Source organism: Falco cherrug, chromosome 5, assembly GCF_023634085.1.
Source record: "Falco cherrug isolate bFalChe1 chromosome 5, bFalChe1.pri, whole genome shotgun sequence".
NCBI lineage: Eukaryota > Metazoa > Chordata > Aves > Falconiformes > Falconidae > Falco > Falco cherrug.
The window spans coordinates 67,870,696-67,887,469 of NC_073701.1; the positions used below are offsets into that span (position 1 = coordinate 67,870,696).

The 16,774-nt window shown below is 40.9% G+C and overlaps 1 protein-coding gene across 6 annotated transcripts in view; it reads right to left on the reverse strand.

The window, feature by feature from the left end:
* Positions 1 to 16,774, reverse strand: part of SEMA3D (semaphorin 3D) — a 147,753-nt gene that overhangs the window by 18,238 nt on the left and 112,741 nt on the right. For all 6 annotated transcript variants that reach the window (XM_027811917.2, XM_055711199.1, XM_027811918.2 and 3 more), the window contains 5 exons: positions 8,230 to 8,452; positions 5,156 to 5,244; positions 3,605 to 3,646; positions 2,202 to 2,359; positions 35 to 99 (listed from right to left, as the gene is read on the reverse strand). In XM_027811917.2, coding sequence (XP_027667718.2) covers positions 35 to 99; positions 2,202 to 2,359; positions 3,605 to 3,646; positions 5,156 to 5,244; positions 8,230 to 8,452 — 577 coding nt within the window. The remainder of the gene's footprint in view (positions 1 to 34; positions 100 to 2,201; positions 2,360 to 3,604; positions 3,647 to 5,155; positions 5,245 to 8,229; positions 8,453 to 16,774) is intronic.

The window sequence follows — 16,774 nt, forward strand, 5'->3', positions numbered from 1 at the left end:
AGTAACAAGAGTAAGAAAGATGCAAAATACTCACTGTCTTCCACATCCCAGCACTGTGCAACAGGGTCTCCATATTTGACATCTTGCCTTCTGGCTCGCCTATAGGAAGAGCATGCAAACTTGTAACACTTTGGGCCTAATTGCTGGAATTCAACAACAAAATACAGAGGAGCTCAGCAGATGTGAACCCGCGTTGCTCCCACACTACTGCTGACAATTACGGTCTTAACTAAAACCAGCCTCACCCTCAAAGCAGCATGTGGCTGAGAGAGATTTGTACAATTGACATCAAGAGAAGGGCCTGTGATTTGGGAAAACCACTGGGAGGGAAAGAGAAAATTCAAGAGAAAAAAGATCTGCCCAAAATAAAAAGTGCGTAATATAGTGACAGAAAGGACGTCTAAACCTGCTTCAGGAGCATGAGGCACAGGCCTCCGGGTGGGGTGTACTGTCTTGGAAATACCTAAAAACATCCTTAATGTTGTAGGTCATAAAAAAAGATCTTGGGTTCAACAGAGATATTCAAAATTGAGCTCTGGATCAGCCCAAGGTAATACTGACTGGTAAACCCATCATCAAAATGAAGAGAGAAAAACATATGGTTTAGTTTAGTAACAAACAATTGAGAAATGTGATTATCTTTCATCTTTATGTACAGAAAAAATGCTTGAGACAATGGTCTGTGATGGTCTGCTCCCTTCCACAACTAACTTGCCTGCTAATTGCTGGGTATGTTACTTAAACTCACTGTGATTTATGTAATTTCGGTGTAATAGCATTAAAAAAAAAAGCAAATTCTTCCTCTGTGGGTGATTGCATTTATCTCCCAAGAGCTAATAAAAAAGAGTTTGTATTTTAGGTTTTTAATAGAAGGATTGGAGAGCCAGGGAGGAACGGTTTCCTCCCTCACAGCCACGCTGAAGGCAACAGGAGTGGGACTTGCTACGTGCAGAGCAATGCCGCAGCTGGGGGGGTCCCGAAGACGAGCTGTCTGTTGCTATATAAAAGCTGTAGACATGCTGGAAGCTCAGGCTGCTACGTAAAAGAAAAATATTAAAGTAACTGATCTACTGGAGGATTCCCGTGGCCAGTCACTCATCCTTTGTTTTGGAGCCACAGACTTTTGGCCTTCCCACCAAACTACGCATCTGTTAAAAAAACATGGACCATCAATCTCCCTGTCCCAGCCCACCTCAGGCTTCAGCAAGCCTCATGTGTCACTAACTTTGCAGTGAGCCTGAACACTTGCTTTTCTCCTTTCATTTATGCTTCTCTGAATTTAGTTTGCTTTGGCTTTGAGGAGAAATGCATAAAGTTCCTTGACACCATGACACGATATCCTATGAGTCATTAACTTCAATGGTTTGTCTAATTGCTCGGGTCCCAGCCCTGCAGCCCTAAGGTAGAAAGTCTTGTTTCACAGCCTGAGCTCAGACTGAAGCCTCACTGCAAGAATTACTGTCAGGAAGACCTCGTCCAAAGGGGAACAAAGAGGCTGTGAAAGACTCTGGGTCAAGGAGCGAGCTCAGAGCTCTGGCTAAATCAGCGAAGAACTCCGAGAGCTTAGGCACATTGCTGCTAGAGCCTGCAGCATGCTCTCCCTCCGTGCGTTTGTGCTGCTGTCCTAGCTGATGGGTACAGAAAGTTCAGATAAAGCTTCTTTTGCTGGTGGAAAAACGCTCCCGATGTGGTCAAAACAGAGTACTTCAATCTCTGTCTCCCTCTCATGGCCAGACCACAAATACAATTATTCATTTAGATCAAGGAATTAAAACTATTTTATTATTGACCACTCTGGGATACGAAGTTAAACTTCATTTTATAACTACAGTGGTGCCCTGTGCAAAAGTCAGAAGCTTGAGAGAGGCTCTTGCATCTCAAGGCAGAGTTAGCTACAACCTGGACCTCCATCTGAGCATCCCATGCCTTAATACACTTGGCATAAAAAAGGAAAGTGCCGGACTTATGATGTTAGCTGCGGTAGCCGAGTTACTGTCACACGCACTTAAACAAAGCTATGTTGTCTTCACAGCCCTTCAAGCACAAATGTGAAACATGGCCAGAATATGATCAAATTTTAAGGCAAATGGCATGCCAAGTAAAAAGGCAACACATTCTGATTAGGAACCTCTAAAATTCTTGCAAGCAGCAAGATCTTTTACAGCACGCTGTGGTTTTTTTTTTTTTTTTTTTCTTCTTACCTTTTAGAAGTAGGGGTATATCTGGAACATGAGTTTCCATCCCAGGCACAGTATGGGTCTCTGGCAAGGCAGCAATCTGCACAAGCCTTCCCATACGTGTGACATCTGTGCAGAGAGAGCTGAACCAATCCATCCCTGGAACCAATGTACAATTGTTGCTGCAAATCAGGCAAAGCGAATTAATTAGGAGCGTTCTCCCAGTAGCCCTTTTTAAAAGTTCCCTTCTCCAATGCCACACTTGCAGATTATCAGCCTTGTCCCAGATTCTACAAAATGAGGGAGAATTCCTCCCTTATGATAAAGTGTTTCTCAGGGCTTGGTGTAAACTGGCCAGTCCCCGTCCATCCCTGACAAAGCAGCGGAGAGGAAAGGGGATAGTCTTGGAAAGACACCAGCACTCAACACCCTTACACCTTTAGATCTATGCTGCAATAAAATATCAGAAGCAAACCATGGAAAGAATGGATGGATAAACACATTTAAAAACAAGGGTCTGGGATAGCCACGACATGAAGAATCTGGGAACTAAGGACGACCTTTTGCAAATAAAACTTCATCTTCTGCTTCTGATCCTTAGGTAGGATGTGATAATGTTACTCCCCTCTCCCCAACATATGAGCAGATTGCCTGTTGAGACAAGGGTGGTCCAAATGCTTGCTGTTGAGCCGGAGCTGGCTCATGCAATGCTTCCAGCTGGCCTGCCACCTTTTTTCAGGGGAGATGGGACCCAGCTGTGCTGTGCGTGCCTGAACAGCAAAATACCTCCTCCTGCGTGAGGGAGGCACGTTGTGCCGGAGCTGCTCCGGCCACTTCTGCAGGGCAGGGAGGGATGGCTCCGCTGTCACACTGCCTCCCAAACAAGCATGTAGCCATCAGAGAGCTCGGAGCTGCCATAAAACAGTTTCCCATCAGGAGGTTCCCAACTGGGACTGGTCCCCGTGCTGCCAGGTTTGGACCACCCAGCTTTAGACTGCAATTTTAGAGGAGGGGGACTGGTTTTCAGTCTGTGTACACACAACTTTTAGCACAATGAGGCCCTGATGTCTCCTGGCTACTAATAAAAATCACAACAATAATAGTAATAATAACTTATTACTAGATTGTAAAGAGACAAGTATTTCTAGTGTCCGGAAAATAAATGTGCATTGACTTCATTCACAAATCCCATGACCATACAACTAAAGATTTGTTTCAATGAAGAATTACCAGCTTGGGTACACAAATTACTCTTTGTAAACCAATGTGAATTAGGCGGGCAAAAAGTTCAAACATATCTCCTCCTTCCAGATACATTTTAAGTCATCCCTAGAAACCTTGGCCAGTAACAGGCGTCACCTGAAAATAACAAGCTACGCGTTCAGCATACCATATAACCTGCAGTAAGTAAAGGAGCTTGTGATTACCTGCTTCTGAGAAATCTCCATGGTTGAGATAAATGAAGGATGCTGAAAAATGAATTAGTAAGGTGCATTAGTTTACATATTCCCTGTTCTTAATTAAAAATAGAACATACAAAAAGTAAATAAAATTACAGATTCATTTGCTTGGTTTAAACAAATATGAAATAGGAAAAGAAAAAAAACCAACCAGAAAATCACTAAATTCATGCTTTCAAAAACAAAACAAAACAAAACAAACCTCGCATCAATTTTTGCTACTGCTTATGAGGCACTGGCTTTAATTGTCTGAGTTTGCTATTTACCCCATCCTGGGGACTGCCAATGAGCCCTCACATCAACTTCAGTTCTTATTAAGCACTATTTGAAAGGCTTAGATGGCATTTAAGGGATACACAGGCAGATCCTCTGCACCAGGATATATTTCACTGCTGTGAGAGACAGTGAAATTTTTGCCAGTGGCTGATGTTAGAACAGGACAAAGCTCAGCGTATTATCTATTGCCTAATAGAATATGTTTAATCTAAGCCTATTGTTTAATGTTAATGCAGTTTGAGGAAATAAGGGACATTTTTTCAGCCCTTCACCCTCTTCAGTTTTCTGGATGCAAAAACACAGATCCTGTCCTTAAACTTGGAAAATACTGTCCCAGATTCATGTATGTAGTATGGACAAAAGTTCCGGCTAAGACCCTGTATAGCACACAGGAGAGAGGATGTGTGAGAAAGTAATCAAAATCCCAGGGATGCAGATTAACTGTGACAAAAACCAAGGTGACAACTGAAGAACAGCTACACAGCATGAAAAGAAAGCAAAATGAGAATGCAAAGAATTAAGAGGAAATTACTAAATGGAAAATAAAATCGGTAGGGAAGGCACAGGTCTCCATTTTCCTTCTGTAACAGTACGTCGGCGTCAGCACCCTCATCAGCAACGAGGTTAAGAAATTGTGCCTGTGCAACAGAAAGGTGGTTGGGCTTTTTGCGAGCTCAATTTATGAATAAATCATTGGTGTTAGCAGGGCTCCAGTTACTTTTCTTCTTTATCACTCAGCCAGAATCAGCAATACATTGACTCAGCCTTCACCAATAAATTAAAACACATTGATAATCAAACCTAACTTTGCTTTCTTTTCTTTGTTTTCAGTTCCTGAAGTTGTTATTTAAGAATTTTTCTGCATCTGTGGAATTTTGTTTGTTGGTTTGTTTTTTAAAAAATATATATAATTGTACTAAGAACAGTCCCAAAGCTGAGACAATAGGAAAAATTACATTAAAAATAAAATACTACTAAAAAAAATTTTGGGCTCATAATAAAATTTCAGACTGGAACAAGGCAGGATAAATGGGGCTTTGAAAAGGATAAATGAGTTTTGGTTTGGAACTTTTTTCAACTGACTTACCCAAAGAGTACCAAGGCATTTAAAAATTTACGTAGTGTCACTCTGGAAACTTGAACTAGTTGCAGTAAACAAACAGCCAGACAGACCAGAAGCCAGTTTGGGCCTTGAAGTCCCCTGAATAATATTTAATTGATGTTGTGGCTGTTAATGCTTACCTTGAATATCTGCAGCTCTTCCAAGACCACCTCCTCCTTAATCCACTTCTCCTTTGTGATACTCACAACTTTCAGGACTGTGCCTATGTCTGAAACAAATTGTTCATCATGTAAAACCCACAGTTGTGTTTCAGTACATATGCCACTCCATTTCACGCCCTGAAGATAAAGCTAGTGCATCAAGGATGTAGCCTTCAAACAACATCTATTCCTATCCGCATATATTGATATCTATATAGCTCTATACAATACATCTGTGGTTTTGATGTATGGCTGAGCCAAAGCAATTGTAGGCTAGAAGTGCCTACAGTGCCGCCAGCTAGGAGTTTCTGCACATTCCCTCGACCAAGAACTGGGGCCTATTTGACTCCAAAAAGATCCAGTTTAGGAGACTAAATTGGCAGAAAATTATTTCCCCTTTTTTAGAGAGTTAATTTTTATCCAGTATAGAAACTTAATTAGATCTCATTTTAACACGGAGATTTATGCAGTGCACTTTTTCCATTTGTGGTTTGCTTTTGTTGTTTTAGGGAAATGTTTGAATAAAAACTCCGTTCAACATCAAAATCCTTATTTAATCATTATAGAAATTACCTCTTTGGAGTTATCTAGATTTATTTTTTTTTTAAGTTAAATCCATTCAGCAGTTTTAACCTGAACTCCTGCTTAGTGAAAAAAACAGCTGCTCATTTCATCTCAGAACATTGGACATTACTGAATCTTGAATGGCCTTAAAAAGAACCCTTAAAGGCTGCTCGGGGAAAGTGGGTTGAGTGCCGAGACGTGCGGTGTGGAAATGACACAGCACAGATTAGTCCTAAGCACTACACATAGTATTGAAATGATGAAAAATAATACATTATAATGGAAAGAATGAGATTTCCATTCTTGTTTTCCCAAAGTACTGAAGATCATATTACCAATCAAAGCCAAAAGTATTTCAGTTTGTCTTATGTATTAGAGCTTTCTTTTGTTTGTGTGTTTGACATAATTGCTAAAGCCTGCATAAGTACAAGCTGGTTGCAGATACTCAAACATATAATAAGCTTCTGATCTGCTGCTGCTCCAAATCTCCTGGGTTATTTGGTATATCTGTATTCAGCCTTTCTAGATAATATTTGAAATTTTATCTTCAGAGTTTTGTTTGGTTTGTTTTTTTTCCATAGGACAAGTTTAGAGGATAAAATAGAACAAAAACATGTGCTTCCCGAAAAGAAAACTCACTTTTAAGGAGGGCACTGCAGATAAATAAAGATCTGCATATTACGGAGTGCCATCTAGTGACTGCATGGAACATGCTGGTCTTGGCATGTCTAAACCAGACGATTTACTCTGAAAGAATTAACACCGGTGCTGAGTAGTAACAGTTAACCTGGGAGTATTCGAGTTGCTTGTCTCTCAATATAATTTTATTCCCATGACAAATTTTGCAGGGAGGTTAGTAAACAGCTGAAAGCAGCCTCTATAGCCACTGAAAGACTGTGCTGTACATTTTAACTAGTAAACTCATCTTTTCAGACAGCTAAGTTTTAAATTATTTTTTCTCACTATTCTCAGAAGAAAAGTTTTAGTGACTACTCCCAAATCCTAGGCATCTCACAGCTTGGGAATGCGTGCCCTTTCCTTCTCTGTTGACTGTATTACAGATTGCATTCAGAAAGCAACACAGATTTTCCATCATCATATCTAAAGCTCATTCCCAGCCTCCTCAGGCAGCAGGGGAGCAAACAGCACTTTCATGTTCTTTTTTACGAAACTGCTTTTCTCTCTGACACCACTGTACTCGGCTTGTGGGCATCATAGAGGGACTCTCACGCTACCTTGTTTTAGAAGACAAGACTTGTGAGAGAGATTGAGCTGAAAGACATCAACGGCCCAAGAAAGAGGCTGTCTCTGGACTCACATGTGTGATAACACAGCTGGGAAGCTCTTGAAGGCTGAGACAACCCACACTTTATAAGAGTTGATGCTCTGTGACAATTCACTCCTTTCCCCAAACCACTTCAGAATATCCATACCTATCAAACTCCACTATATGACACCAAATTTGCTTATACTCCAGATAAAATGCTAGGGCAGGATTCAAACAGAAATCGTAATTTCCCTGCAGCTCATGGCAGTAGCTGATCCACTGCCCTTGGATAAATCTTAGTTTCACCTGCTGTGAGATAGGGATAATGGCAATGACCTTCTTATCAAAGTATTCAGATCTAACAGTGAGAAGTGCTTTGTAGAACATCAAATTGTCGGTTAAGAGCAAGAAATTCCAGTGGATTAAGACATTAGATTATTTCTTCAGAAATGTTATGAATATTTCCTAGCATACCATGCTGCTGGGTGATTCATCCAGTGTTTCTAAATTTAATTACTATGGTAAAACTAGACTTTTTCCTTAAGGCGTGTAACTGTTATTAAAATGTAAATAGATGGATAATTATCCATACAAAAATGGCAAAGCAGGTTTCTTCAGTTTTACTAACGGAGTAATTTAACCTCTCTCTGTTCAGTCCTGGTTCTTTTGTTTGGAGCTATTCATGTTGCTAAGTTATATCTTTAAAAGTATTTAAGAGGAATTGTTGCCTTAGGCTCAATTTTAAATCTTTCTTAGCTGTTCAGTGTCACATGAAATTTAATGCTGAAGAACCACATCACTACCCATAACAGAAAGTAATCCTTGAAGTTATTAAGGTGTTGGTGGTTTTTCTTTTGTTTTTTTTTTTTCTTTTCTTTTAATTGGTTATTGATGTGCTGCCAGACTACCATGTAACGTAAAGAGAGGTACTGAATGGTACCTGGCAGGTAAGAAGTCCAGGTACTCTGACCCTTCACTGGTTTGTCACCTAGGGACCAGAAGTCATTAAAATACCAATGGAAGTGATCTCTTGAGCTGAAAAAAATAATCTAATCTTAACATTTGCATGAAGACCTGGCACAGAATCAGAAGCACCTAAATGCTTCCCAAAGCTGCATGTGTGGGAAAAAGCTTACCAACAGGTTTATTCAAGACCTGCTGTAGTAAAAGTTCTTAAATTATGTGTTTTGTGTAGAATCATCATGGAAGTTCTCTCTCATACCTGTTCCTAGGAAAATAACATCATATTGCCCATCCTCTGCCATGACGTGATCCACCACAATCTGAGTCAGACGATAGTCCACATTGATTTGAGTGAATACTGGTCCTCCCGTCACTGGGTAAATGGATTTGTACATCATTGGATGGCGTTTAATAAAGCTAATGACTTCATCAGGAAAGTCTCTGGTAGACTTTATGAGTGGATCATAGGTTTTGCTTGGACACTGGATGAAAGAGAGAATATAAAGATGAGAAGAATATTAGGAAAGAAGTACAAGTGATCTGCAGGTGTCTTTGTGTAGTAGGAAAGCTGCCTGGGCCAGATCAGCTGTATTGGTTTGTAAGGCACATTTGCCAGTGGCTGGTGATTTGATTTACAATTGAAAAAGCTCAGTGTTGATCTAAAAGCATGGCAGCATGCTGGCTGTGTGTGCTCCTCTGGTGCTTCAAAGTGTCGTTCTCTCCCTCATTTCTCCACTCTCCTCTTTTTCATTTTTACCTCTCTTCAAAAGCTCTTCCCCTTCATCTTCCTTTATCCTGTTCCCACCTATTCTCTTTCATCTTTTAAAACCACCCAAAACTTGTTAATTTTTTTCATCTCAATCATTTGTACTAGCACTCATAATTATAACTGCTCCGTTCCTGTTTGTTCCACATCTGCAACTACCTATATATGCAAGCTTTCAGGAAAAATTCTTACAGGCTTTTCTTCTTTCTTAGACATTTTGATAACCTAAATTAAAACTTAGAGGGGAGATGAACTTCCTTAGCTTCTCTAAGACACTCAGGGAAGAAGACAGCAGCAGAAAAAAGAAGTTGTCTGTCTGACATTGGATAAAATGTGAATTAATTCATATTTATTGCATTAACATATCTGTAAACAGAATTTACTAAAGGCTACAATTCTTTTTTTTTGTTTGTTTTATCACCAAATGGTCTTTAAGGCCATAACCAAGATCTTTTATGTTTCTTTGTCTAGTAGCGTTCCTGAAGAAAGTATGAGACAAGCCTTAACATTCATACTGCTATCATCAATAATGAAAATACATTATTGTTGTTGTTGTTGTTATCATTATCATTATTATTACAACAACAACATTCAGGCAGTATATTCAGTACTGTGCTCCTCTTTAAACTTTTCTTTTTAATCATATATTGAAGTCAGCAAAATTTAGCCATAAACAATCTGACAATATAGGAAAGTATCTAATTTTTCTTTAGATATTTAGAAGCCACTTGTATATAATACCATAACAGATGTCACCAGTGTAAGCCACTTTGCAAATTTGGCCTTATGAATAAGTCACAAATTCAGCCCATATTCAAGTAATCAAATTTTCTGTGACAACACTTGTGAAGCCAGTAAGAAATCAGTGGTTTTTCTCATCCCAAAGCAGCACTTGATCACCATTACTTGCTTTAAAAACTAATTACTTGGTTGCATTAAAACCAGAGAAATTCTCATGATGGGCTCAGTACACCTGCAACGAAGTTCACCGCCCCACTCCCTGCCCCACTGATGGGCTCCTTATCACGTTGGATAATTTAAGTAGACAAGGAAATCCAGCCTGGGGTGAAGGAGAGCTGCCAAAGCCGGCGAGCGCTCCTCTCCAGGCGCAGGTCCCGCAGGAGTCGCTGGCGCAGGCACCGTGTGAGGGGCTTCCAACAGCGAGGCTGGGGTGCCCTCCGGTGGCTACCATGGCATAAGCGCAACTCGTTTAGAGTGCAGAATCTTCTCACACACCACAGTTTTTCTGCCTTTTGTATTTCTTGCTCTTATCGAGGCTGAGTTTCTGCCCTTTTGATGCACTCAACCAGAAGGAGGCATGACCCACCAGCATGTCCCCATATTAAACTGATGGCCCCCAGTGAATGCTTTAACCACGTTCACTTTTCCAGACCAAAACACCCCCATCGATCTTCTCCCTGTATGTGGCCAGCAGAGGCCATAACTTTTCAGTGAACTGCACCTCCTACGCCTCCCGTTTATTTTTTTCTCTAAAAAAGGCAGATTCTCCAGATGCCAGATGATCTCTGTAGTTCATTATTTCTCAGAAGTGACTTTCCTTACGCATCCACATGGCCAAAACTCTTGCCCAGGCCCCTGGCTCAGCTGCTGCAGCATCCTTTTCTCTGGCTTTGAACAGCACACTCTCATCTGCTTCTGCCCCAGACAACTGCTACAGCCATCACTCCCGCAGACACTTCCCCATTGTCACTCATTTATTGCAGGTGTTGGCTCCCACCTCTGTCAGACCCATACTAACTAATGAATTCAGCCCTTGCTTTAGCTTACATAAAGCTGGTTCTCACACATCTTGCTTGAAGACCACCCACAATCCCACCTCTTCAACCTCCTTCAAGTTATTCCCTTTTGCACCTTTCGGCGTGAGCCCAGGAACGTATTTGCAAGGTCAGTCATGCTGGTGACCCACCACCTCTCATGCTCACCTACCTCTGCTTTCCTTCCCATGGCTGTTTGTATCTCTTTTCTGTCTGTTGTTTCACACCTAGTCTCTAACCTGAGTCTGAGAAAGCTCCTCCTTTGAATCTGGAGGCATCTAGATGGGGCACTACAAATCCTGTATAATAAGATGAACTGGAAATATTATTCCTGTTGGTGACACCCTTTTACATATAAACTGTTGATTGCTTCTTTTTTAACACTATTTTTAACTGACTAATCCCTGTTTTTCCTGCCAGGTGGAGCCATAACACAGTCTATGAAGAAAGAAACACGATTAAATAATGCCTTCATAGTCTGCCAGAAGAAAAGATTTGTGGTGAAGTTGCTCTACAGTCCACCTTCATGGCTAATTTTGACAGAGGAGACTTTAGTTCACATTCCCAAATCTTCAGTTTTATGTATTCAATCTATGGTGCCAGTTAAGGGCTTGCTGTTAGGATCTGTTCCACTATGTAAGGTTTGGCATTATCTAAAACATTTGCATTAGGAATGACATACACAGCACCAAGGGTTGAGCATGTCCCTCCTCCCTTGCTGGCAAACCCCCTTCTCGCGGCTACACAACATCAGCCACTAGCAGCGAATCCATCCCAGCAGGCTCAGGACCAGCCTGGACTCTTTACTCCCTTGGGTTTCTACTGCCTGCTCTCTTCCTGGGCTGTGGGATGAACGCAGCACCCCCGTGACAGTGCTTGCTAAAAAGGGAACATAGCCTCTGCTCAGCGCACACAAGGTATTGTGGACACGTGCCTAAGGATGAATTCTTCATGCAGTAAATAGAGATAATACCATGCAGAATTATTCCCGTCATACACAGCTCTACATGAACACACACCTGTATAAATACCCTAAATGCAAAGACGATAGCTTCTAGTTAAACAAAAATTTCTGACTGAGGATAATATTCTCAAAAGTGTTAGAACTACCTGAAATTCGGAAACAAAACAGGCCAGTGAAGCACAGACCAGCTGACATTCTGCATCCACATCTACGGCCACACCTGAAATGCCTGTCATGAGCTCGTGAGCAGTTCCTGATCCACCTTAGACCCCAAACATCGTCACAGCACTGCCACAGGGAGAGTGCCATTTGCACATGCCTAAACAATGGCAAAGCCCATCCTAGGATTAAAAAGTACAGTGACTGTGGGTCCGCACTTGGACCTTACTCATGGTTTTATTTAACAGAGTTGTAGCCTGAGTGATTTAAGAGTCTACAACCCATTTCATTCCTTCCTTGGACTGCTTTTTATGTCTGTCTAGAGACCTAACAGAGTACGTGCAAGTGCCCACTTGATTAGCATTATTTCAATCCATAAGACTTAAGCCTGTGCATCTCATCGTCATAAAAACTCTGAAACTGTTTATTGAAAATAGGTCTTAGGCTCCTGAATTATCCAATAGATTTTGAAAATTTCTGTGAACACTAGACCTGTGCTGATTTGAATTAAGACATATTCCATTGCATATTTGGTCATTTTCTTTCACTATACAATTTAATGTACAGCTGTGAAAGAACTAACAAGAAAAAGAAAAAAAAAGATAGGTTTGTACTGCTGTCCTGTGGCAACTGCACAAAGGCCATCCCTTAAAAATACAGCTTTAATACAAGTCAAAAAGAAAAGTCCTAAATGAAAAATAATAGTTTGACTAGAAACATATATTGCAGTGAGTTATCCCTTGGGGTTTTATGCTAGCACTTCTGAAGAAATTCTCCCTCTGTCTTGCTGGGTGTGATCTCCCACATTCTGTTTTCTGCTGTGCTTTCACAAATTAAAGTGTTTGCAAGGTTACACCCTTGAGGTGGGCTGTAGTCAGCTTGGTTTTTGAAGAAAATATCAGTTAAATAATCTCACAAAGAAATACATGTTTTTATATTATATAGCAAAAAAGACAATAGAAAGCCTGTAACAAAAAAAATTAATTAGATTTTAGACTCTGAGATAAAGAAATAAAGCAAACCATGATACAGGGTAAATTAAAAAATAAACATAATGATAAGTACATAGAAACCAAATAATGTGCACACTTGCTACATGAACAGGAGTTCAGGAATGAAAATTTCTGCTTACCCTCAGAACCACCAAGGTCTGAGCCTTTGCCACTTATACCAGAATCAGACCTCAAAAACCCTACTGATTTCAAAAGCATGTTTATCTTTGCAGGGGCTGAACCAAAGTTTGTTGGAATCAATAAAACACATGGGCTCTAGCTGGCTTTAGATCAAAATTTTGCATCAATTTCTTCTCTATAAGATGAGAAACAAATTCACCTCTTCGCTTCCCCCTCACTGTGTACTAGAGGCTGGTTTTCCCTTATATATGCATTTTTTTGTGGTTCATGTTCTCACTTACTGCTCCAAGTCACAGTCCACATCTTCTGGAAATTTGCTGATCCCTCACCTATTTACAGCTCAACCCCAGAAGCCCATTTCTATGTGAAAAACGGGAGTAGCCTCACGGGTCTTAAAGATGTCCTAGATTTTTGCCAGAAATAACGTCAACAGAGGAAGATGAGAGCGATGACATCACTTACTGAAAAACACTCGGATAAAATATCTACCAATATGGAACTATGAAGCTGATAGCAGTAATCCCAAAGGCCCAAACCCTGCTATGCATGATATAGGGAAAACTATGCCAGCTTGTACAGCTAATTTAGTAGAAACAAGGACTAAGGGTCTGATTCAAAGATCCACTTGAGTCAACAGGGCCTTTTCCAATTATTTCAGTGGGCTTTGGATCCCATCCTAAGACAGCATGACCACCAAGAACAGCTGGGCAGGTGTGACCCTGTTATGCTTGGCTGAGGGAGCTATTTCCAGAAGCGTCACTCACTGTGGCATGATGGATGAACCAGGAGAATGAAAAATCCATTTTGGCCACCCTTTGGCAAAGTTCTCAGGCAGCTGTTTAAAGCTGCGGCCACCCATCACTGCAGAACAATTCCTGTGGGCTTGTGCTTCCTTTCATAGCAATCAATAGGATGTAGGATGGCAAAGGCTGTGTGGCCGAATGGGTGAGCGAAGCAGCCTTTCACCTCTGAAAATGTGAGTTCACATCCTGTTGCAGGTCTCATGATAATGATATCGGTGTTCTCTGCCCAGTTCACAGAGCACATTTATTCACATCCTCAGCACCAGATGCTGTCCTAGATATGTGACATCTCCCACCGGAGACAGTAAGAGATTTGCATTTATATTGAATGTCACAGAAGTCAGTTGGCAGGATTGTTTCATGTGGACTGCAAGAGAATCTGGCTTCATAAAAGTTCTTATAACACCATCACTCTGCCTTCTCAGCATCTTCTGCTTTTACAACAGGGCGGGATTCATCTCACCTGACCTAGATTCTTATCTTGGTTGTGTGTGAACCTTACTGAGGAGGTGCCTATCTCTTTCTTTCTGATCAAGAAGTCTAAGCAGCTGGCTCAGATTTGATGTTTCTCTTCTAGATAGCTGACATCAAGAAAAATGAATCACATTTAATTACTAAAATTAGTACTGCTAAGTAAGAATCCTGCAAGAAACTTATTTACCTTCTCATTTATTCGGCTGAGGTTGCTTAGTCCTCCAGTGCTGTGAATGATAACTTGATACAAACATACAAGTTAGGAAATGAAAAGTAACCAGAAAAGAGAAAAAAAAAAAAAGAAAAAGAAAAAAAAGGAAGAAAAACCCTAACAGAAACAGAGTTAGAAGTACTAAGGGCATCACTATTCAACTGTATAAACTCTGTGGCACAAAACTTTTAAGGACTTAATTCAATAGTTTCCTGAAGTTTTTCTAGTGCCTTCTGTGTGAGCTCAGTCTGACAATAATCACCCTCGACTACGCCCCAATCCCAGATGATCTACAAAGATGTCTTTTATTTCTTCACCTTTTATTTGTATCCAAATGTAATCAGGAGGTGGTAAATTAAGGCTAATCTTTCTCAAATAAAAGCAAATACACCCTAACTCAGCCACACTGCACAGACATAAGCTTGTCTCTTTTTTTCATTTGTCTTATTAAATTTGCAGCTTAGCAGAGTGCTGGATGTGTAGATCTCACACAATACTGAGACATACGGTGTGACTGTGTTAACGTTTTGTGGGAACCCTGGCCAAGATTTTCAAAAGCTGGTGCCAGAAGTTAGGCTTCTAGCTAAACCTCCAAATTGCCAAAATGCACAGTGCTTCACATCACCCAGTGCAGTCAGTAAGAGCTGCTGGATCTGACACCTATTAAAATTGTGACAATTATTTGGGAACCTAGCTATAAGGTATGTAACAAAAATACCCTTTGCATTTAATGGTGTACCTCTAGTTCAGCAGTGCTGCTGTCTACTGACAATTCTGAAATAAAATGCTGTTCTCTGTGAGCTCCAAAAGGGTTTCTATTTCAAGTGTGTTGAAAATCCCAGTTTAAAAGTAACTTGTCACATTGAGCCTTAGATCTACCTAACAATGAGACACCAACACCCATAGGCTAGATACACAACAGGACTTGATAATATTGGGTGCAGTAGGCATCTGCTTGGAAATTTGGAATGTCCAGGCTGGGAATTTTTAGGCAATTAGGCACAAGGAGAATTAAGCAGCACACCAGCAAGTCACTCGCTTGGGAGCATCTGAAGTAGCCAGCGTGAAACATTAAGGAGTGAAGTATTTCTTAAATCTCTCCCGTATCGGGCAATGAGATGTCTCAGTCTGGGATTCCCTCCTAGGGGAGGTGTCCCTCCATTCCAGGCATGTGGGCCAGTGCCATCCTGGGAGCTCCTTGCTCCTTCCTGTTGAAGGTGTTTCACTTTTCATGAAATATTACCTCTCATCTTAGCCAAAAGTAGTAAGAATTTTGTTCAGATATTAACCAGGAAGGAAGGAGATCTGTTTTTTCTCTGAAAAGCTCTCTATTTTATGTTAAGTGCAGTAGGAACTTGAACACCGGACTTTCTCACAGAGGGAACGAATTAACCACACAGTTCTTTTCTCCCAGTCTCTCAGTGAATGAATATTTTTCTAGCAAGGAGATGTGACCTTGTAATCAGCATTCCCTTACAATGTAATGTAAAGTCTTCCAAGCTCTAAATAAGGTCCCTTATCACTGATCCATCAAGCAGCAGAGAAACAGAAGGACTACCTTCAACTAGTCACTTTTCTCTTAAATGAAGACCTCCCACACACCCAGCACATTGAACTTTACTAGTAGTTCATCAAGAAATCTGAAGTCTGAGTCCTGAGGGGTTAAGATTTAACACTGAGGACCAGTATGAGCTTCCAAGATGCCCAGAAGTACTTTAAAAATTGGGGTACTTCTAGGTTTATGACCTTCTGTGGTTTAGATGACAGCGGAGAGATGGCTGTCAGGGCATAGACACTTCTGGGCCATTAGAGATTCAGCCATAAACCATTCTGAAGATGAAACTTGGGCTCCTGAGTGGCCTAAATACTGTGTAGCTTCTTCCCTGTAGTCTGATCAGAGCTGCACAACACATTTCAAATTTGGACATGCTTGCAAAAAGCCTTAGTGCTTCTCTACAGGATGGATGGGTTGTGCCAGAAGGACCCAGCACTCAGCAGGGAGACTTTCGTGCTAACCTTGTGGCTACTCAGAGCAAGCCTGCAAGAGGACAGGGGAGAGGGGAATGAGTCAGGTTCTGCAGAAGACAAACAAACAGCAAAAATTTTAAATGGAATCGACGTCATTCCACCCCCACCACAAAAAGCATGAACAAAACTAACAAAAAAAAATCTCTACCAATAAACTGAAGCCTCTTTTTTATATTTTTTTTAATTTGAGATGGAGTTTGAATCCTAATGGATGTGCGAGATTTACCCTAACCTGTTCTGGTGTTTGCCCTCAGCCCATTGTATTGCTTTTCCATTTATCACACCTGTGTTTTGATAGAAAAGGCTGACATAAGGGAGCATTAATCTGAGGCTAACAGGGCTGAGACTAGCTAGGGGAGTGAACTTGACTTTGCAGGTGGACTTTGCAATTCTCTGCTGGCCTCTGCCAGCAAGAAAGGTGACTGGGTTCGCAGCGTTTTGAAAGGCTGCTGTGATTGAAAGGTGATTCATGTTGGGGAAAACAGGTTGAT